General features: G+C 46.9%; 1 protein-coding gene across 1 annotated transcript in view; it reads right to left on the bottom strand.

The window, feature by feature from the left end:
- LOC142904518 (talin-2) overlaps positions 1-22,461 on the bottom strand; it is an 82,435-nt gene that overhangs the window by 29,431 nt on the left and 30,543 nt on the right. The window contains exons 3-21 of the mRNA XM_076050668.1: positions 17,045-17,201; positions 16,109-16,206; positions 15,423-15,552; positions 14,875-15,027; positions 13,987-14,129; positions 13,715-13,842; positions 13,507-13,570; positions 13,313-13,417; positions 10,746-10,901; positions 9,960-10,061; positions 9,256-9,332; positions 7,067-7,247; positions 6,768-6,881; positions 6,481-6,589; positions 5,969-6,177; positions 4,423-4,521; positions 3,369-3,536; positions 2,293-2,427; positions 1,312-1,471 (exon numbers count right to left, since the gene is read on the bottom strand). Coding sequence (XP_075906783.1) covers positions 1,312-1,471; positions 2,293-2,427; positions 3,369-3,536; positions 4,423-4,521; positions 5,969-6,177; positions 6,481-6,589; positions 6,768-6,881; positions 7,067-7,247; positions 9,256-9,332; positions 9,960-10,061; positions 10,746-10,901; positions 13,313-13,417; positions 13,507-13,570; positions 13,715-13,842; positions 13,987-14,129; positions 14,875-15,027; positions 15,423-15,552; positions 16,109-16,206; positions 17,045-17,180 — 2,467 coding nt within the window. The 5' untranslated portion in view covers positions 17,181-17,201. The remainder of the gene's footprint in view (positions 1-1,311; positions 1,472-2,292; positions 2,428-3,368; positions 3,537-4,422; positions 4,522-5,968; positions 6,178-6,480; positions 6,590-6,767; positions 6,882-7,066; positions 7,248-9,255; positions 9,333-9,959; positions 10,062-10,745; positions 10,902-13,312; positions 13,418-13,506; positions 13,571-13,714; positions 13,843-13,986; positions 14,130-14,874; positions 15,028-15,422; positions 15,553-16,108; positions 16,207-17,044; positions 17,202-22,461) is intronic.

The raw sequence follows: 22,461 nt of genomic DNA, 5'->3' as shown, positions 1-22,461 counted from the left end.
ATCATTGGGAATCATTGGGTGATCTATAAAAATAGCAGATGGATACAAACTGCCTTCCCAAATCCTCCCTCCCAACTTCTTCCCGCTAATCAATCGTGGAAAACAAAACGCTGCTCCTGACACCTGCAGGTCTCGGTGTGGAGAGCCGACGGCCAGCTGCAGATATTCCACCCGCTCTCGTGTCTCCGAGTCCCACAACGTTCCCTTTTCATCGGGCTAATGAGGTGAGACAAAAGGGAAACGGGGGAAAAAAAAAAAAAAAACCCTAGAGAAGGACTGGCATCACTGTTCTCCGGATCAAAGCGGGGCTGGCACGCCACGCCGGCGACTTGGCGGCGGGCCTGTATAATTCATGTGGCTGCACCGGCTGAATGTGCCGGCGCTGCAGCAACAGAGGGGTTCATTCCACTCGGTTTCCATTGCTTGTCATGTTTGTGCTTTTCACGGCGGTCTGGGCCACCAGGCCGCTCTCAGTCCACCTGGACAGCCGACCACCGTCCCCTCCGCCCCCTCTCTGCTGTCACTTATTCCAACATCGCTGACAGCCCCCCCCCCCCCCCCCCCTAATTTTTTTTTCCCTTCCCTGCGGCTTCAGCGTGAGTGACAGCGGACCATTGCAGCCCACATCTCGCCGGTCCCTCTGAGGAAACGCTTGAGATGACACACGGCACGCGGGATGCAACGACTACGGAGAGGCGTCGCAGCTGACAAAAGGCAGCTCCAAAGCAGCAACTACAAAACAGGACGGTTGGAATTTAGTCGGAACCAAAAACGTTGCTTAATTCCCGCTGGTCAGCCTGATGCTATTAAAGAAAAAGAGAAAGAAAGAATAATAGCACCAATAGCACCAACCAGCTCCTTCTGAGTAATATGTCAACGTCAAAGACAATCAATCAACATGATTGACGAACTGAGAACGAGGATCGTAAATGAACTCATGAGATAATGTTTTTAGCATGGAAAAGTCATAAAAGCCTGAGGGAATGTTTCCACATCAAACAACTGCGTAGAGTCATTTTTAGATGGACTTTATATGGACGGCAGTACGAACGAAAGATTTGACCTGGTTGTATTTGACGTCTCTAAAATGAGAACAAGTGACTGTGGATGTAAAATCTCACGGGGGGGGGGGTTGTTTATTTGCCAATTAACATTTTTTTCGGCTAACTTGTATCTAAATAGCTCATTTTTTTGTCTCCTTCATTAGCTCTTCACGCAGGGAAACTGAAAGACTCCTGTCACGCCAGGTCTCAGCTAATTCACCGAGGCGTCCAAATTAGCTGCAACTATTGACGACCGACCGCAGCTCACCTGCGTCTCCCATGGAGCTGAAGATGCTCTCGGTGACGGTCATGATGGTGTCGGTGGCCTGGTCGTAGCGTCCGATGGGCTCCCCTCTGGACGTGTACTGGCGGACGTGCTGCAGGAGGTCCTCCAGGGCCTGGCTCACCACGCTGGCCGCAGCGCTCACCTTCCACCGCAAGGAGACTGGCATCAGGCAACGTTCCAGACGGTTTTTCTCAGAGGCAACCGTCCTATCCACGCTGCCTGCTGAAACACGGCTGTGCCGCCTGCTGCCGACTAGACGTCGTCGTCCTCTGGGACCTGATTTTAAACTGTTTGCTTGTTGTGCAAAGTTTGGACACACACTGGTTTCTTCTTTATCTTGACTAGTTTCTACACTGTAGATACACACTGAAGACGTCAAATATATGACCAAGATATGTGGATCAATGTGGCAAAAGAAAAAAATGTTAAATATCTAAATATGTTATGTTATACATATTTTATATGAAGGGTGGCTACTTAATAGCTATCTAAAATGAAAAATATGTTTGAGGTATTTCACACTTTAATGCATATTCCATATGTGCTCATTCATAGTTTTGATGCCTTGAGTGACAATCTACACTGTAACGAGTCATGAAAATGAAAAACCATTCAATCAGAAGTATGTGTCCAAGCTTTTGACTGGTAGTGTAGACTGACTTGACTGTTTAATGTAATTTAACTTCATTGTAAATACTGCACAGTTTCTTTTTGTATTGTTTTTAGTGCTGCTACAGCATAATTTCCCTATTTGGGATCAATAAAGTCTATCCATCTATCTATCTATCTATCTATCCATCTATCCATCCATCTATCCATCTATCTATCCATCTATCTATCCATCTATCCATCCATCCATCTATCTATCTATCCATCTATCTATCCATCTATCCATCTATCTATCCATCTACACGTGGTGAGACAGGAGCTCCGTGACTGCTCCCGACTCACTGGTTTGCCGACCTGTTTGAGGAGCTCGCCGTCCTCGGTGGCTGACAGACAGGCCTGCACGCAGCTCTCCACCGAGCGATCCACCAGCTTTCCGGCTTCGACCAGCTGCTCCTGGCACACCGGCGAGCTGATGGTGGGGCTCACCACCTGCAAACACAGGGAGACGCCAGTGTGAAGTCAACTCCCATATTCCTGAGTTCTTGTTTTAAAATAAGTCGGGGGGGTGATGGCAAGAATTTCAGGCAGACCGCTGAAACTTTCTTCTATTTTTCCCCTCAATGAATGATTAAACTTGAAATAGAGATTTAAAAAACAAAACAAATCTCTATGCTGATACTCTTGATTATGGACATCACAACATCATTTGGAAAATCATATTGAACAGACCAGATGTGTTGCTGAAGTATACGTAGCAAAAGTGCTAATTAAACGCCAGACCGTTGACAGCTTTTCTAAAAGCACAATGTAGAATCTCCAGTCCAGTTAAATGTAACCATCAAAATCTCAGCAGCAGCATCATGAGAAAAGCAGTTCATGTTCATGAAAACCTCAGACTCCAATTCAAAGTCAGTAGGTCGACAGTTCTGTAGATTTTGCTCCTTTTACCGAGAGTGAAACTTGAAATCCTGAATTTCATTTTGCAGGGAGGAGAAAGAGGTTCCGCCTTGCAGAGAGGCGAGGACTTGCTTTGTTTTTAATGCAAGTATTAATGGAGAGCCAAGGTGGCATTTAAACTAACTGCAGGCGTGTGGGACATTCAATTAAAGATGTGCAAATGTGATGAGCGCTCTGGGTGTTTATCTCTGCCTTAGTGTGCAGATGGAATAATAATAATAATAATAATAAGAGGAATAAATCCCAGTGCATAATAGACATATTGGAAAGTAAATGGGATTTATAGCTCAAACAATGCACCCCAGTGGTGCATTAATTTGAAACCATAGCAAGAGATCCATCAAAATCTACATTGAAGATTCATGAGGCATGAGGTGTCCGATGGTTCACGCTGCCAATTGGAGAGGCGGAGTCTATCCGTCTCTGGTTCAAACAGCTGGTTTAACATCACACGGACAGACGGGCTGAGGTACCTTGGCACACGCGACCAGCTGGGAGGTGGACAGGGCACACTGGGTGGCGGCAGCGATCACCCGGTTCTGGAGCACGGTGTCCTCGGCGACCTGGGCCACGTTCTTCGCCTTCAGCACCAACATGGCGGCGGCGTTGGCCACGGCTTTGGCCAGATTCATCAGGACGTCCTAGAGAAGCACCACAGCAGGGGCAGCGACGTCAAGGCAAACATCTCCTCCAACACAAACAGCGCAATTTTCATTTGACGACACAACCTTTGAAGGTAGAATAGGATTTTTTTTTTTTTTTTTTTAAAAACATCTTGGTGACACTGTTGTTGTTTGAGGCTCAATCATAGCTTCTAATACACATGACCACTCAAGAGATTCACGGTGGAAGGGCACAATGTGAAAAAAGAAGTTAGATCTCGCAGGCCTGGCACGTTACTGATGAGAGACCCCGTCTGAGCCGTTGCCGAGCGGTGCAGAGGCGAGTTCTTTGGTGCCGTTGCAATCTTTGGCTGCAACACACGTGCTTTGGTCTATGAAACGTGACTCCCTTCAATTCTAAGTGAACTCTCCCTCAGAAAAAGAAACAACTGGATGGAGCCCAATATGACGTCAACACACAGCTCCGTGTTGCTGAGGATTATTGCCGTACTTCTGTCTCGGCTCTGGAACGAGGCTTCGCACGCTCAGAGAAACTGATTGCTTTTTTTTTTTTGTTTGTTTTTTTTTTTGCTGCTGTTACGATACATAACAATCTTATCGCGGGGGAAAACACACAGCCACACAGCAAGTTGATATCATGGAGTCAAAGTAAGATGCCAGAGAAAAAAAAAAAAAAAAAAAAAGGTGTATTGTGCGACCGGCAGGCGGGAGTGAAGTGCGTTAATGCGATGTGGGAATAACGGTGACAAACACTGGTTGAAAAATAGAAGCGGTGATTCAGCCACGTACGAGCCGGGCGGAACAAAAGACAAGCCTGACGGTTCAGAATGAGACCAAACCAAACGACTCGGTCCATTTTGTCCTCTGGTTCGGTTGAATCGGTCGCAGGGGGCTGCAGTCTTACCTGGAACCTCTCGTCCGTCTCGTTCTCGCCGATCTGGCGCAGCAGGTCTCCGCTGGCCTGGCCGATGCTGCCGGCCGCCGTCAGCACAGTCTGTCTGGGCTGCAAACACACACACAGACACGGACAATCACGCGGGTGTCAAGGTGCATCTGGACACCTGGGTTGAAAAGTTTGCATCCTCAGGTGGGCACCCACTGGAAGATGGACACAGCAGCGCAAGTTACTGGAGCACAGAGTTGTGTAACAACGCTGCACTGCAACACATTTGAGCATTAAAACTAAACAGCGCAGAACTTCTCCCGGGGCTTTAATCTCTCCATCCACTTGCATGCATGCATAATGCGCCAGTTGTATTGCCCCCCCACCACTTCCACCACCACCCCCACCCGACTCAACCCTCCCAGCGACACAAATCTGTACATTATGCAGATTTCCCGCCAATAACTGTACAGTACATTAACTCCGCAACGACGCTCCTGGAAAAAAAAAAAAACAACCCGCTACAGAATCGTATTCAGCGTCGGAACATTAATGCCTCGTTGCGCAAGCAGGCGCCGGCGCGAGCTATTTGCGGGAGTGAGTTCTGTTTTTCCAAATTGGCAAAGTGAGCCTGCTACTGGGCCCAGCGTCGCTGTGTCTTGACCTCGACCGGGATGATTCAGTTTGCTGCAGCGGGGGATGTTAACACAATTAGCTCCATGGGATGCAGGAGGTGTGCTGCTGCCGCTGCGAGTCGACCCCGCCGACGGCGGAGACTCTCCCGGGGAGAAAATGGTCCGTTTGGACGTTACAGGAAGCGGTTCTGCATTGTGAAGTCGTCATTTCAGCCGTTTTCTGTTCCCACCGACGGCGACGTTTTCTGATCCAGACCATCGCCATTTGGAAACGGTGGGATACTTCCGCCGAACGTAAGCCGCAGGGCGCTTGTGCTGTGTTGTTCAAGTGTCTCGGAGCAGCAGCAGCAGCCGCCTTCACACAGAGTGCGACAAGTTCCAGCAGACCAACTTAGAATTGGCCTGACGAAGGAACGCGAGTGCAGCGCCTGGCCAGAGGGCTGTGATGGACGCGATTGTTCGTTTTGAGATGGAATCACACTCGGCTTCCTCCCGCAGTGCAAATAGAGGATTATTAGGCTAATTGGCAACTCTAAAATGGCAGCAGGTGAGTGCGGTGATGTGAATGGCTGCTTGGTCTCCATGGAGACAGCTGGGACAGGCTGCAGCGTCACTGCGACCCTGAGTGCACAATAAGCGGCAACAGAAAAATGGATGGATGGAAATTTTGTTTCGTCTTTTTCCGAACCTTCATTGACAAAGAAGGTGAAGTAAATAGATGAACTTTCCCTTTAAACACACAACTCCCACCGAGTTGTGCAGCACCAGCCATCACCTTTTAACATTGCGTCTGAAACTCAGCTGGAAACACTCCCACATCCTTCCTGCCACTTAAAAATCCACATATATGGAAACAAATTTCCGACGAGGATGATGAGGATTAAATACAGAAACAGTTTTCACGGCTGAAAGTTTGTGTTCGCTCGGCCCACCTCTCCAGACGCCGGCTCCACGGCCTTGAGCAGGTCGGACACGGCCCCGGCCAGCGTCCGCGCCGCCCTCATCAGGTCGTTGCCGCCGCCGACGTCGTCCTCCATCAGCGCAGCCAGCAGCTTCACCCCCTTGGACATCTCGGTCAGGTTGGAGGAGATGGTGGTGATGGCGCAGCCCACTGCTGTGTAGTCTGTGTCCGTGGGATCACCTGGGGATCGGAGGGGAAGGGACAGAATGGCCACAGTGTTCGGAGAGACAGACAAACCACTGACTCGGGCAAATCTGAAACTGTCAGCATCACTGTGTGAGGACTGTATAGAAATATGAGGATATCAAAGTTTTAGGCAAAAAAAAAAACTGGGAGGAAAAAGTAAAAAACATTCTGCAAAAGATTACACCCTTAAATTTCACCCTTAAAGAGCCCAATTCGGCTGAAACGGTTGTTTTTTAATGGGGAGTCAGGAGATGTAAAAGACAACACGACTTGCTGACATGTGCCAGTGCCACTGACCAGCTGTGAGGTTGACAACTGAGGCCGTTCCCGCCGTGATGGCATCGACCTGAGAGTGGATTTCATGTTTGGACTCGTCCATCTTGTTCTGGATCCAAACCTTGGATGCCTGAGGAGAACAGCAACAGTGCAAGTCTGTCAGGAGCTAGTTTAAAAGAAGACAGTGCCAAAAACTGTGCCATTGAAAGATCTTTTTTTTTTTTTTTAACATTTTTTTTTATTTTAAATGTATTTTCTTCATTTTTTTCCACGTATATTAAAACATGTGTACTAGCAGTGTACAGTACCATGTCCTGCCCCAGTGGAGGCAGGTTGTCCACCTCCCCGAGGTCTATCTGGGCCTTCTGCACAGCCTGCATACTGGTGTTAATGGTTCCCATCAGGGCCTGCTGCGCTGAGCTCTACGCACAGAGACAAAGATGGGCAGGTTTGTGAACTTATTGTTTGGGAGCACAGGAGCGGTGGGGGAGGAGGGGTGAGGGGCTCTGTGGCAGGGGGTGAGGGGCGGGGAGGTGTTATGAGAAGGAGGGGGAAAAAAAAGTAGCACAGAGGGCTGTTCTGCTGCTGCCACTGCTGCTGCTCTCACCAGCGGTGGCATGTGTCCACGGTGCATCTGACCCATGGTGATCTGCTGCTGAGCCGACGGCATGGTGCCAATGCTGAGGGACTCGGTGCCGATGGAGCCGGAGCGGATCACGCCTGGCAGCGCCACTGACCCGTGCTCGGCCCGGCCCACCCGGTTAAACTGCTGCTGGAGGATAGTGGACCTGCGTGCACACGAGAAGGCAGTGAGCATCGCAGCAGAAGCAGCAAAAAATAAAAAATAAATTAAAATAGTAGTAATGAAACTAGTTATTATTATTTTAATAAATGGGTAAATATTCCTTCAACATCAACTCGCTGTTTTTTTTTTTGTTTTTTTTACCTTTCCTCTGAAAAAAGGGGGTGTAATAAAGTAGATAAGAGGAAGATTTGTCTCGTACAAATCTGATCAGCGCCTTGTGAATCAAGCCCAAGCGTTTTATTAAATTCAGCGGATACCATCTGTTGGACATACAGGCAATGCAGAGATGCAGCCGTTCATAATACAGCGTTCTTCTGGGAGAAAACACTCCTCTGCTCTTCCTCAGATAAGACCTGTCAGAATTTAGGCCAGCGCAATGTTTACACTATTTTGAGTCTTGTGGATGTTGGCTGAGCACACACGGCCAGATAAAACAAAGAAGCAAAAAAAATAAATAAAATAGGGAGACAAAAGAGCAGAAAAGCAATATCAACTGAACCCTGACACAGAAATAAGGCTCCGGTTAATGTTCTGAAAATCCAGCGTTGAAGATGATGTAACACACAGGAAATGTGCGGCTGGCGCCTTGGCTGAGTCCAGTGCAGCAGAAAAAAACAGAAGTAAATCCTCACCCAGTGATTATCTCAGGACAAACTGAAAGTGAGGAGGCGTCTGAAAATGTGTGCTGTGGCGTCCTTAGAGGAGGCGAGGAGGAAAAGTGGAAGAAGGACCACGTCCAATATTGTCATATTCTATAAAACAGCCACCTTTCATAAAAAGCATACTTAGAGTTATTGAACGTGTTTTTCTTTGCTGCATAATAACATTTATCTCGCTCATATATTTGATGTCTTCAGTAAATATCTGCAGTGTAGAAATGAGAAGGCGTGTCCAAACTTTTGACTGGTGGTGCATCAGGACGTAGGATGAGTATTCGCAAACAGCCGCTAACAGTGCTAACAGTGACGCAGCACCGACAGCGGGTCCGAGTCAAAGCTCATGGGAAAGTTTTCAGGGTCGAGGCGGATTGAACGCTGCGGCGCAGCAGAGGGTGCGGCGGACGAGCGGTCAGTCACCTCTCTGTGATCGCAGCTACAGGCTGCCAGTCCGACAGACAGCGGCTCAGACACACACAGAGTGGAAGGTGACGTTCAGAGGAGTCTGGAAAGAAGGCGAGGCGGGCTCGGGCAGTGGGACAGTACAGCATTATAGTTTTGAAGAAAGTGGCTGTCTGATCTAGTTGGGTAATCCCACACAGAGGATGCAATGTTTGCAAAATCGGATCTATTTCAGATATCCACCGGGGGCAGAGCCCAGGAAATAGAAGTTAATTGGATGAACCTTCTGTCTATTACTTTACAGCCAGACAAATGAGTTTTATTTTTCGCTGACTCCAGAACCAGGTAGCAACAGCTCACAGTTCTGTCCACCTGTGCAAGTGGCTCAACTAGACGAAGCCAGTCAGGATTAAAAGGAAACGTTTCTTCCCCTGAGGAAAGTCTTCAGCAGCTTCATGGCTCTTTTTTCCCCAAATCTCAGTCAGTTCTGAGGACGCTGCTGCTGCTGCTGCTACTGAGGAATCAAAAAGAATCGCTGTGCAGCCACCAGAATCACAGTCACTTCCTCTATGGTTTCTCTGGTTTTTGACATTTTTAAAGGGCAGCTTGCAGCGTTGGCCTTCTGCTTAAAGGAGATGAGTGGCAACTCAAGCTGCAGAAAACACTGTGGACTGGAGCTCTGCCAGATGGATGTACGACATTTCAGACGTGAAGCCTGAGCGATGCAGCTGCGCTGCAGACTTGAGGGAAGTGAGAGACGATTTCATGCCACCAAAAAACTTTGGAGGTTTGCCTCAAGCGCACAATTTGGTGTATAGCACACATTTCTGGCTTTATCTTTATACCCTGGGACGAGACAAACAGTGGCAATTTGTCTAGGAATACAGGTTGTTAAGACTGTTGACTCATGTTTGCCAGTAGTTGTGCACATACTTCTTCGGGGACACCGACTCCTCCAGCATGGTGGACTCCTCGTCGCCCTCTAAGCCGAAGCGATCCTTGCTTTGTTTCTGCAGAAGAGAGGATGTTGATTATTTTTTTTTTCCCCAAGCCCGAAGCTTTATTGATCAATGTCAGGCTAAATGTTACATTAATCACAGAAAGCCAGGACCAGAATTAATCATGCGACTCAAACTTTAAATAATACAGTGTGGCTGGAATATATGAAGGCGTATCATGTCGAATCAATCTGGCATAAATCATCAAGTACGGTGTGGAGGGGGGTGGGGGGTGGGCTTGGAGCCAATCAATGAGTCGACTGTCTGAACTGTGAGAACATGACGTGTGCTGGGACTGAATATATGCCGGGAACACTTCCCTTAATCTTAACACTGAGTCACTGGAGCCGAGGATTCTCCACCACAGCATGACCAACACTGAAGCCACCCAAGGCCAAATGAAGTGCATTTCATTTATTTATTTTTTTTTTATCATTATTATTAAAGATAGCACCATTGTCACCCTGTGTTTGTCATGTATCTGCGTGCAAAAGGTACAAACTCTGCACATAAAATCAAAATTTATGCCAGGCCAAATTGCACAAAAAACAAACTACAGTTTATATCCACGTGCACAAGGACAAGGGCATCGCTTTGTGATGAAACCCCGATGAGGCTGGAACGTGAAAAAAGTCTCACCTTTTTCAGAATGATGTCGATGTAGCCAGCAATAAGCTGAGAAATCTGCTCCCCTTCAGTGGTCTGAACCGAGTAGTAGCTCTCCTGGTACTCCCCAAAGTCCTGCAGACAGACAGCAGACAGGTTCTCTCTTAGCAACAATAGACTTGATACAAGACAGTAAAGAGGGCTGAGAATGTTACGGTGACGATTACTGTGAATTTACAGAGCCAGCTTGTCTCTAACGCAACGTGCAAGTCAGTCAGATGAATGTGCCGGACAGTTTCTGGAGGAAAACGAGGGTGAACACAAACACCTGAAGCATTTCTCCCTCCCCCGGCCAACAGTGCGGCACTGCCAGAGCTCACCGCCGACTCAAGACGCATCCGTATACACGGCTGCTTCGGCACGTGACCCACTAATCAAACCTCCGGATGCTCCGAGCACACAGCGCTCTGCACGAGGGGAGCGAGGCTGCGATAATTTAATAGGACCAGAGCCTCGGCCAGATCAGCCAGATTAAATCCACGTTGCTTATTGACTCTGGGGTGAGGACACAAGGCGGAGTCGCTGAGAGGGAAGACAAAGGAGAGCTGTTCGGTTAATGAAGTGCGCAAGGGAATGAAAGGACGGCGCCCTCCACCTCAGCACAGCGAGTGCTCGGTGGCTGCAGGGGAGAGACGCCTTCATTCTGATCCTCCTCTTGAAGCTCAGCTCGCAGGGAACAAAGCGAGACAACGCGCCTGTAAACTGCTGAGGGAAGAGAAACAAATCAATCCAAACGGACGCATCGGCGAGTCTTCTCACCAGGGTGAAGCTCTTGGGGGACGCCGCCCACCTCTTGACTGTGGTCAGGGGCCACTCCTGGACCACGTCTTTGGTCCGCTCGTCCACTCGCATCACCGACTCTTTGGTGATGCCCAGGAGACGCGGAACCAGCTTGTTTTTGCTCTTCATCTTTTCCTGTGAGAAGAAATTCAAAAAAGGAAGAAATAAAACTCGAGTTGTAGATTCTGTTTCCCTCACAGTGCTGCTTGTCATGGAAAAAAAAAACTAAAAAAAAAGCCAGTGTAATGTGTTTTGAACTGTCAGGGAATTCTCCAGAAATACTAAAAGCCCATCCTTTAATTCTAAAAAAAAAAAAAGAAAAGCTAAAACTCGGGCTGTAAACAGAGGGCAAGATGTTCTTGCTATTCTCTAGAGGACAATTGAGTCCAGTGCAGAATTAATAATGTGCGGCTGCTCAGCTGGAAGCTTGAGATGAAAAAACAAAGATCTGAAAAGGGGTAAAGTGTGGGGCCTTTAAACAATCTGCCCTTGTTGTTTGTTCACTCACGTAATCAAATAAATAAACAAAAATGTTCTTTCACACCGGCACGCAGCTGCTAGAAAATCAGCCATCACCTTGCAGTGTAATTATTTATTCCACGGTTTAAAACAAAAAACACTTCAGCTTTAAAAAAAAAAAAGCCACATTTTTGCACTCGGCTGGCTTGATCGTAAAAAAAACCCTCTTCAAATAAAAGACCAGTTGCTCTGCGGGCCCACAGGACCTCTGCGTCGCCCTGGGGCGTGAAGGAGCGGCTGCAGCCTGAGCGTGGACGCTGATGGGCTGTGACGGAAGGGCGGAGAGGTGAGCCGCATTCGAGTCCTGCAGGGGCCTGTAAACTCTCCGGGGCCTCCGGGAGGTTAGAGGTTGGCCACTGTTAGCTGCACCTTGTGCGGATTGTTTTGGAGACGTTTCTGCTCCGCCGGATTCAACTGGATTCGCGGGAGCCGGCAAAACGACGGAGGCGAGCCGATGAGACGTCAAAGTGACGGACGAAGACCCGAAGACCCGCGGCTGGCTGGGAGGAGGCGGAGGTTGTTTGGAGCGTTCGCATCGTTTTTGAGGGGAGGCTGGGGGGGGGGGCAGAGAGGGTGCATCAGGTCGCACGGAGGTCAGATGGGAGAGTTTCTGGGGAGAATTTTTCTGCGCCTCCTTTGGTGCCGACGGCCAATGAAGCCCCAAAGCACACCGAAAGCGTCTGCGGCATGTCCATTAAAGTCAGTGTGTGTGTTCTCACTGAGAGTATTTGGAAAAATATGCAGGAAGCCAATGATCAGAAAACACGGTGGATGCGGTTGATTTTCATCATGATGTACAATGTGCTGTATTTTGTTTTATATGTGCTATTTTACTGTAAAATGTTAATGCAAGGCATCGGGTTCAACACTGTTCAGTTCGCCTGTCAATAGACAATAAAGAACATTTCGCTTTAAATCTGAAGCTGTGATGAACAAAAAGCAGGTATACTTTTAATTCCTGCATTTTGTCTGATACCAGCAGTTTGTTTCATTATCATTTCTCTTTTTTGCACACAGCCATACTTGAGACACAGTTCGGACGGGCAAAAAAGTTCACTTTCACTGTTGTTTTCTTTAAATATACGTGAAACGACCTTGGTTGTCGCACGATCTTGCAATCCTCAAGTGAACGAGTCAAGTCGCCTCGCGAACGCACTTGGCTTTGAGTCGACAGCAAGCACTGCAGCCGCTTTCAGTGTGAAGCCGGGGTCACAGCGCGCCGGGAACAGGACGACAGAGGTTTTTTTCTCTCCATCTCCACCCGAGCAATTACCACAAGTGAGCTCGTCTTCAGCGCGACATTGGCAATAAAGTCAGAAAGAGGGGGGAGCGACTGGGGAGCCATTAATTCACGCAGCTTCCCATCGCGGCAACACAGCAAGACGTCTGCAAACTGCTCCCGTCAGCAGACGTCAGCTGCCGTCGTCGACTTTGTTTTTTACGTCCTTTGTCATTTTCTCCAACTTTATTCCAACTGGCCAGAATCCCAGCGGACAGTGTGCACTTGTTTGCAGTTTGTTCTCCGATGTGCTCAAAACAGAGACACTTTACAGGAAAGTTGGCATTAAACCCCAAGCGTGAGTTTGGATTTTGAATCTGGAAGCAAGAGAATGCATGAAGACTTCTCTCAGATGTCTACTTCCATCAGATAAAGAGGCGTAGAAAATGGAAGGATCTTTTTAAATTCCCTGAATCAGGTGCAGCCTGAGGTATTTTTCTCTCTTTGGTTTTTCTGACAAGAGAAGCTTTGAAAGCGCAGGTGAACACGCCTCAGTATCAGCGCTTGCTAAGCTCCGCCTCAGACCCCTTTCATCCAGTTAGCGCCGAAGCCCAGGGAGCAGATTTCACACTTAGGAGATAAAAGAATCCGACTTCACTCCAACTAATTCCAAAACCGGATTATTCCCTGTAGAATTATTACATTTAAAAAAAAAACCTTTTTGATGTGACAACTACTTTTTGATACTGTAGAGGAAGCCCTTTTTTTTTTTTTTTTTTTTTTCTTTTTAATTCCTGCATTAACGAACCTTGACCAGGAAGAAGGAGACGCCGTACGTCCGCAGCGATCGCGCCAGCTTGACGTATTTCACTTTGGCTTCGATCTCGGTCATTTCCCCGCAGTTTTTGTGCTCCTGCAAGTCAGACGGAAATGAATTCAGCCGACGAGACTTGTTATCATCATAATAATTTGTATTACAAACAATTGGAACGCGCCGCGCACCTGGAATACTTTCTTCTCTGCTCCTCTCTGCTTGATGTACTCCTTCGGGAGAAACTCCTTCAGGCTGGACGGGGGGAAAAAAACGCAACAACACAACAGCGCTGACATGAAGCTATTTTTCTCACTAAAACATTTACACTTCAGACAGACGGATCTATTTTTGTGCCAGGGTAAATGATTTTTTTTTTTTTTTTTTTTTTTTGCCTACTCTAAAAATCCAGGCTTGTGCTTGTGCTCTACGTGAGGTCCGAACTGAATCTGGGCCTGGATGCCTCCGAACTCGCCGGCCTTGTCGAAAGACACGGGGTGCGAGCCGTTGAGGATGTCGTCTCTGGCCTTGGAACAGCAAGAAGAAGAAAAAAAGTTTGTTGGTCATTTTCATTTGGTGAATCCAGTTCGCGCAACAGGTCTTCCGATAAGAAAATAAGTAGGAGTTAAAAAAAAAAAAAAAAAAAAAAAAAAAACAGTCATGGATCTGACCTGCACATAGAGCAGATTGAGCTGCACCGGATCTCTGGAGTCGACGTTCTGGTCCGAGTAGAAGAACTTGCGGCGGAGCAGGAGGATCTCGTTCTCGTCCACCCCCTGCTCCCTGAAGGTCCTGCTGTGATCGAGCCAGTTCACTGGCAACACAAAGCACCGCCACAGGCGTCAGAGTTCAAGTCATACTGCAGATATAAACCTCAGGGTGCCGTCTTTTGGTATAAAAGCAATTCAGAATAGTTGATTTAAGAAAAGATTTAAGAGCAAATGTATTCATTTATTTGAAATGCGTGAAGGGCACAATGTGTTAAAGGTACTTTTTTTTTTTTTTTTGTAAAATGACATGGCCTGTCAGTGAACTCCCGACGAGTGAGAGAATTTCATCCTGTGCGTTCTCTCAGTTCACCTTCCAAACTGCAATTTTGCTCGGAAGCTAATAAATACGCTCCATTCTGGGGAAACATTCGTCCAAGGCTTCAGATTTTATTACGGTTTCAGTTATGGCGTTCCCATAAGAGAGAGAAATGCTTCTCTTTGTGTCATGCTTAGCATTTATAATGCACATTCCAGAGAAATAGGGTAACAAGCAGCACATAAAAGTAGGTATTCAAAGGCCCAACGGCAGTCGTGGAAAATATCTCCGTTATTTATGAGCATTGAATGTTTGTTGAGGAGGAGACAAACGGACGAGCCTGCGGCCCTGCCAACGTGTGATTGGTTCACTCATGGTTGTTTGTCTTGTCTAAGAGGCCCTGCGATAAACCGGTGACTTGTCCAACGTGTGACCCCGCCTTCGCCCTGAGACCGCTGGGACTGGCCCCAGCACCTCCTTGTGACCCCGGGTGCAGGAGAAACAATGAAGGAAGTGAGCAAAACTGAACTCACGCTCATCATCTGTGTGCAGCTTGGCCTTGAGCTTCTCCATTTTCCTCTCGTCTCGCAGCAGCGTCCTGTCCTTCTTCAGCGTCCCCATCCCGTCTTCCTTCTTCTCCTCCACCGTCTCCTGGATCAGGGAGTACTCCTCGTAGTTTGTGATGCCTGCCATGGGGGAAAAAAAAAAACACAACACAAGGGGGGAAACAATGATGCTTGGATGGATGCCCAAAAACACAAATAGCGAAAATAAAAACACTTGTGACAAGTCTCCATTAAGTGCCTATGTGAATAATAGCTACAGGATGGTACTAAGTGGCTCACATTGAAGCTATTACTCATTCACATCACATTGGTACTAGTGGTGAAAACCTGCATGTGTGCGGCCACAGCCTTCCTGGGGCACATTACTGCTCGGCAGTGACATGTCTGCTCGTGAGACGCTGGGAGTTTGTCATCCCCAAAGCAAATTGTTTAACAATTGCACTAAATGTGTGTGGTCAGATCCTAGCAACACCTGAGACAGTGAAACAGAAGAGTTGTCATAGTGAGCTCCACACCTATTCTACTGCATATAGTCACGAGCAGCTCTCCCACTGTTTTGGAGTCGTCCACCATGATGGTTTTAATGGCCCCGTCCAGCATTCTGATCTTCTGGGGCCTCTGCTTCTTCTTGTACTCCAGAATGTCCTGCCAGAGTGAGACGGAGGAAAAGAGAAAGTAGTCAAAAAGAGTGAGAGAGTAGAGAGTGAAAAAGAGAGAGAAAGAGAGAGGGAGAAAGAGAGAGAAGCGAGGAATGCAGAATCAAACACTGGCGAGGAGAAAAAAAATCTGCAGGAGAAAAAAAAAAAAAAAAAGATCAAATGCGTCCAGGTTGTGTGAAGCGAGGGGAGGGCAATATCAGGCAGAGAAAACCTTATTTAACGGCTGCCTATCAAAGCCGGCGGCTGCGCTTCCAATCGCAACAATGAGGGGAGATTTGGTTCAGAATAATTGGTCACAGTCACGCCTACTACCTAGGTTGCCTTTGGTAGATTTATAGGAGAGAAAACCATTTAGCGCCGCAGAATCCTCCCCAAAAAATAAAAAGACTCAGAGAAGGACTGCGAAGACGAGGTACACGGCAAACCAGCGGGGATCAGAGCCTGGCAGCGGATGTGAAGGTGGCTGAGGCGCTGAGAAAGCTCTCCTCGCTCAGTTTCAAGCCACGCTTTTATCGCGTGCAATTCGTGATAGGAATATTTACCCCATTGCGGAGCATGTAGTAGTCCATGGTCCTCCCAGATTCTAGCCAGATGCCTTTCCGGGGGTCCTCGTCCGACAGGAACAGGCCGTAGTCTGAAGCTAAGCCAGAAAGACGAGAGCAGACGCTTGGCATCAAGAACTACAGGGCTGGTTTTAATACACAGCAGCAGGTTAGCGTGGTCACACAGAGTGGATGTAAAAGCGGCAGCAGTGCAGTCAGTGACAGGAGCGATGGGGTCGCTCTTCAAGGTGCAGACAGGTTGAGTTTGACCTTTGACTTCAAAACATCAGCTCGTCTTTGGCCGGTGTTATATCATCATTAATCCAATCGTACTTATACAATTACACACCACTGACACCAATACAGAATAACCAAGGGAGTAAAAGTGAGAAGGAGTTATTGTTCGGTGGCTCATATTATTCTAAATGTATTTGCAAGTCAGCTGATTGACTGACGCCCGTTCTCACGTCAGATTGTAGCGTCTATAGAATGAGATTGATGGAACAAAAGAAACGCATACGATGGAAAGAGAGCACTCATCTGATTTTAATATGAAAGATTAATTGGAGTTTTAATCTTACCTTTAATTTTCAACGCTTCTTAAAACTGTTAATAACATAGAGAACTCTTATTTGACTCAGGATTTAACCTCTGCCTCTACACGTGCTTGCATCCTTGCGTTCTTGGATATTAACTTTTGAATTTGGATGATTTTATTTCTTAATTTTTTTGTAATTATTTAAACCTTGAATGTCTGATTATTAATGTTTAAACATTGAGAACAGGTTATTGATCATTTAGATAATAAAATAAATACAGACGCTTAATCTCAGTTTTTCAGTGCATGGTTAAAGGCTTCATGGATTTTTAAACTTCGCTCCATGATTTCTTTCCATCCCTGCATCTCTGACAGTTTGTTCACCCCACAGTTCTCACCCTGTCCGGTCTGGGCCTCGGGGACCCTCTCTCTGATGATCCGGCAGGCATCGTAGACGGCCGTGGAGGGCTCGAACTGCATCGTCTTCACCACGTTGCACTGGCGAACGCAGATCTTCAGCGACAGCACCACCATCTTGGCCGACTGTGTGCGAACCTGCCGAGAGAAGGGGAGTTTATTACACACACACGCTGTAACACACGGGGCTTCCTGACGGTGACGGATGAGCAACATGTCGCAGGAGACGAATGACACTTTGATTGTTACAGGCGCTGCTCATGCATTTACTCTCAGTCCGGTAAACAGTGCGCCCCTTAAAAAGGAAACTGTGTTTCCCCACTTCAGATATAGTCAACAAAGACTTGGTTTTTTTTTTCTGATCTGATCAAACGCATTCCTTACACATCTGTGTTGATGTAGAAGCAATCTTTATACTTTTCAAAGTTGCCAAGCAAACTGGTGACTGACAAAAATGTCCTCGCTTCAAGGTTTTCTCGTCTTGGGCACTGTTTGTTCAAAACATGCTCTGCACACTCGCACACTCACAAACCTCCTGTCCTGTCAGTTGGAGAATAGAGTCATTGTCATGTTTCATGAAGCAGGAGACTGGTTATCATTTTCAGAAAAGCCGAACGTTTTAGTCTTGTCAAGTCTTGGAACAAAAAACCTCAGCACACGTCAGAACAGCGTGTATAATTTTGAAGAAAAGCTGGAGAAATAAATGAACAGTGTAAAGGTTCCATTGATTACCAGTTTAATGGATAAGCACATGTGCACATATCCATAAGCAATCAGCTTCTTTGTGAAGCAACTGCTCACAGTTGCTGAAGGAGAACCAGAGGAAGAAGCTACGACTGTATGAGTTGTAGACAATGGCTGCTGCTAAAGAGGTTAGCATGGGCGCTGGTTCAGCGTGAGTTTTATCAAAAGACACTCACACAAAAAACGCCACTGAAGGCTTCTCTTTGTGCACCGGATTTTTTTTTTTTTTTCACTTCCAGACTGACAAGTCTGGCAAGAGCTCCGTTTAACAATGCACATCGCAGAGTGGCTAGCCACGGGAGGGCATGCGGCTACGGTCAAGCGTGAGAAAAACTCTGATAGGTCCCACTTGAATGTGGCAGACAGACGGTCCAATTGCCTCCCAGTAATTGCCTCCCAGTTCCAAGAGGTTCTGTGGACTCCTGGTCAGGTTATTATGGGAGATAAAACTAAAGGTTTGAGCAAAACGCTCCATTAGCCAAGTTAGCTTCACTCTGCTCCTAAAACAGCCACTTTACAGCTATGTAGATTACGATTTTGAATGCAAACTCTGTGGAAACGAAGGTGAGTTTGCATCGAAAACAAATTTACGTTCAAGACAACTCAGAAATACGGGACGAACGCCATCCTGTATCGATTCAAAACAGGACGCACCATTTCATTGTCAATTATGAGACAATTCTGTATTTTAAGGGACGGTTGGCAACTCTAATATCTGCTCAAAATAGCAAGCAAGCATTTTGAGCAGAAGTCAAATCAAAAATAATGAACAATGGTAATGAATGACTGCAACTACACAGGACGAGTGATACCCGCTGAAATTTCAGCGCTTTAGCCAACTCACCGACCGAATTGGCCATGTGCTAAAAAATGTAACTGCACTGACATTCACACAGCAGAGTTACAGGCAGAGGAAGAAAGCGTCGACCACCAAAAACAGAGCACCTCCTGTCTGGGACAGACGGACACACAGGGGTCCTCTGTGCCTCCCTGGAGAGGGGTTAAAGTTGAGGGGTCAGCAGCACAGGCCATGGCCGAAATAAGTAGGCGGCCCCTCATCTGCCCAGCCGACCTCCTGACCCTGACTCAGACTTCCAGAATGTGGTTCCTATGTGAGATGTGTTCACGAGGAGCAGTGAAGGTGTTATAGGCTGGCAGCGACTGTCAGTGTTGACACCTGTCTGCAGTATCCTGGCAGTGTGAAGAATCACAGCTTAAGAATCCTGCCACTAGAAATGATGTAATTATTGTATGGTTTGGTTTGATTTTATAAGACCATATAAGACTCTCGAAAGACTTTTATTAGCTTTCTTATTCAGCGATGTGAACAGAATGTCGAATGAATCTGAGCGTTTCAATGGTCTTCAAAATCTTATGCAAACACTTTTTTCAACAGACACCTTTTCACAGTCTTGCAAGTACCAAACCTTAAGTTTGATGTGGTGCAACCTGACACGACTGCCATCTACTTGTGAGCCACTTTTATTTGATGTGTTGTAGTGGCATTTTTCCACCACCAAAAAAATAAATAAATAAAAAAATAGGAAGGGAAAAAAAATGTCAATGAATGTAAACAAGTGACAAGGAAGATCTACTAATATGACGAAGTAGTATCGGAGGAAAATGGCTGCGTAGCCTCACGTGCAGAAATCACTTGCATTATAATTATACCACAGCGTGGCCCAAATCTGGAAGAGGGATGAAGAGCGCTGCGATGTTCCCGGAGGCACCCTAATCGTAATTATATTTGTTATGTTCAACAAGCTCAGATATAATGAGTATTTTCATATTACATCACTCGTCCATGGTATCCATGTCAGCTGCTTTGCACACATCCACTTGCCTTGGTGGATTGAAAACAAACCCAACTCTCATTAGCTCGCCCAGCCATGCAGCAGGCCAACGTGTTATTTCAATGATAGTTTGTTAAAGAAAGATTTGGTCTGTAATTTTAAATTTCACCCATTTTCCACTCAAAACATGGTCAATGGAGCACTTTAAAAAAAAAAAAAAATAGTGGACTTTCACAGAGGGGGAGACCCCCCCCCCCACCCGAATTCCACTCCCCCTAAACCACCAGGGACAATATTAGATAGAGTATTAGGATTTCCAAAAAAAAAAAAAGATTAAGCATGTATTAGCTCTTATAATGAGCAAATCTTCCCTGCCTGATAGACACATCAAAATACAATTCAAGATGTACTTTGTTGGGGGGTTTTTTCTCTCTGGTTTGGCATCAAGCGTTAATTGCATCAACACTTTGACACAAAACAAATGATGAGTTGAGATTGTGTTGGTGGCGTTCCAGTAAAGGCAACCTGTTCTTTATCCTGCACCGAGACAAAGCAGAGTCTACACCAAAGCTGGATTACCACCAAAGCATCCAATTATACATTTTCCTTTCCTGGGATGAGAAGGGATTTGCAGGGATCAAACGTGATTGTAAAGTCCCCCAAAATACTTCAGGACAACCAATTCATTAGGCTGTTTTCAGAAGCATAGTGGGAATAACAATCCTGTGTGCATACAACAGAGACAAACCCAGCTCAGAAATAAAAACAGTGACGTCATGTAATGGGGAAGAGAATTAATATTTGAGCATATTTTTCCCGCTTTTAAGAGGGCTCTGTGGGCACAGAAGGGGAAAAAAACAAGTAAAGATTAATTCATTTAGCTATTTTGCGAAGCAGTGTGGGGATAATTGCTCACCATGTATTAAGTAGAAACCAAATTGTCCTTGAAGCCAAAACATGCATGGCAGTAGCAGGCAGACTACTGAAGTACATTAAAGCTTAGACATGGCCATTGAAAGCACTGAATAACAAATTTAGAGTGGGAGAGAAAACACTTGCATGTCGCTAATGTCTGAAACCTTATTAAAAAAAAAAGGGGGGGGGGAGCACAATTAATTATCCTACCCATCACATATCCAGAAAAATACCCTCCCACTTTTAGCTGCCTGAACTGGATTCACAGCGCAGGGCAAACACCTGGCAAAGGGTGTAGTCACAACCCAAAGGAGAGGCTTCATTGCGGTATCGTGACCCCAGTGAGGTCATTAAGCTTTCTTCAACTGTGTGCCGTCGCAAAAAATTGTGCGGAAAGAGAAACAAGCAAAGAAAGCGGAGATAAATTGACCAACATTTGTCAGAAGACACCAGCAAATGTGGCGTAAAAAAAAAGCCACTGAGAGCAGCAAAGCAGCAGACTGAAAGAAAAGTGAGGCGACGCTGCTCCGTCTGAATAATACAACTATCAATCCATCAAGTTCCATCATTGCGAATATATAAATGAAAACATAGACTCTGGATCCATGGACTTCTTGAGTGTGCTATCTTCTGCTGGAATGGCCTTTGCAATATCAAATACCATCAGTGGCCCAACTTGTATTTATACAGTGACAGAATCTAAATTGAACACACTGAAACCACATTGTGCAAGAAGAAAAAAAAGAACAGATGACATTCTCACACACACACACACACACACACACATCCATATTCATTAACATGGCTGAGCACTCCCACACTGTAACTCCCGAGCACAAAGCTTCCCTCCCCCTGCTGACTTTAAACCCAACTGCTTGTGTTACACCTACACTCCTTTGATACGCTGCAGGCTCCAGTAACAAAGAATATTTAACCGGGGCCACTCGCTTGAAAGCAACATTCATCACACGGGCGCTCGGCATCAGGACACATTAAATCACACCAGACAGGCCTCGAGTTGCATCAACATAATGAATATTTGGGGAGAGCTACATGGTGCGACAGACAAGGATGTGTTTTCTAAAAAAACCCAAAAAAATAAATAAAAAAAAACACATTCGCTGAGTCATTACACATGTGAAAAACTGTACTGGCTCGACTGAGAAGAAGCCGAGGCGCACTGGTTTCCAGCGCGCGGTTTCCCTCAGGTGGAGGGAAAAACCTTGACGGGCAGAGCACACTTTTTAACAGCTGAGCCCTGAAGGTGCTTTTAACCGCGGCATCGCATTAGCCCCGCACAAAGAGCGCGCCCTCAAGGCCGCGCAGCCGCTACACCGGCAAGCGCATTAGGCCAGCGCGGCCGGCCGCGAACAAAAGCCGATGCTGAACCCGCTGGACCCTTCGGTCGAGCAGCGCAGACGCACCCGGCGCTGGGTGGCAACTGCAGGTACACGGTTTGTGGAGTTGTTCCGACTTCGGTGGATGTTTGAGTCGCTGGTGTCGCTTTTGGACACGAAAAAAAAACCCTACAATGACAACTCTCATTTGAGCGATTGTGCCAACTCGTGCCCTTCCGCTTACAATGTGCTTTCTCTCTGCACCATGCAGCGATAACAGGTCACCAGTGTCCATTTCATCAGCAGTTCACACTACACGCTTTGCAGCGTCGACGCCGACGCCGCCGTCGGCGAAGTTCACTTCACAGGTCCGCTCCCAGGTGCGGACGGCCATTCACGGGAGGACGTCCCCTCTGGGGGAAACGTTGGGATTATGTGTCGCGTCGAGGTAATATAACATTTTCAGTGACAGCGAGGCCGCGGGCGAGGAGCCGATCGGAGGCATCCTGCTCGGCCAGGAACATCATCACCGCTGGAGCCGCTTCGTCCAAAAGCAGCCATAAGGACAGAGGTCAGAATATCTGAGCGGTGCCCCCGTCAGACGCAGGC

Source organism: Nelusetta ayraudi, unplaced genomic scaffold (genome assembly GCF_046127955.1).
Source record: "Nelusetta ayraudi isolate G7.1 ecotype Tasmania unplaced genomic scaffold, CSIRO-AGI_Nayr_v1 ptg000005l, whole genome shotgun sequence".
Lineage (NCBI taxonomy): Eukaryota > Metazoa > Chordata > Actinopteri > Tetraodontiformes > Monacanthidae > Nelusetta > Nelusetta ayraudi.
The sequence above is the reverse complement of the archived record's forward strand: the minus strand, read 5'-3'. Positions and strand labels throughout refer to the sequence as shown.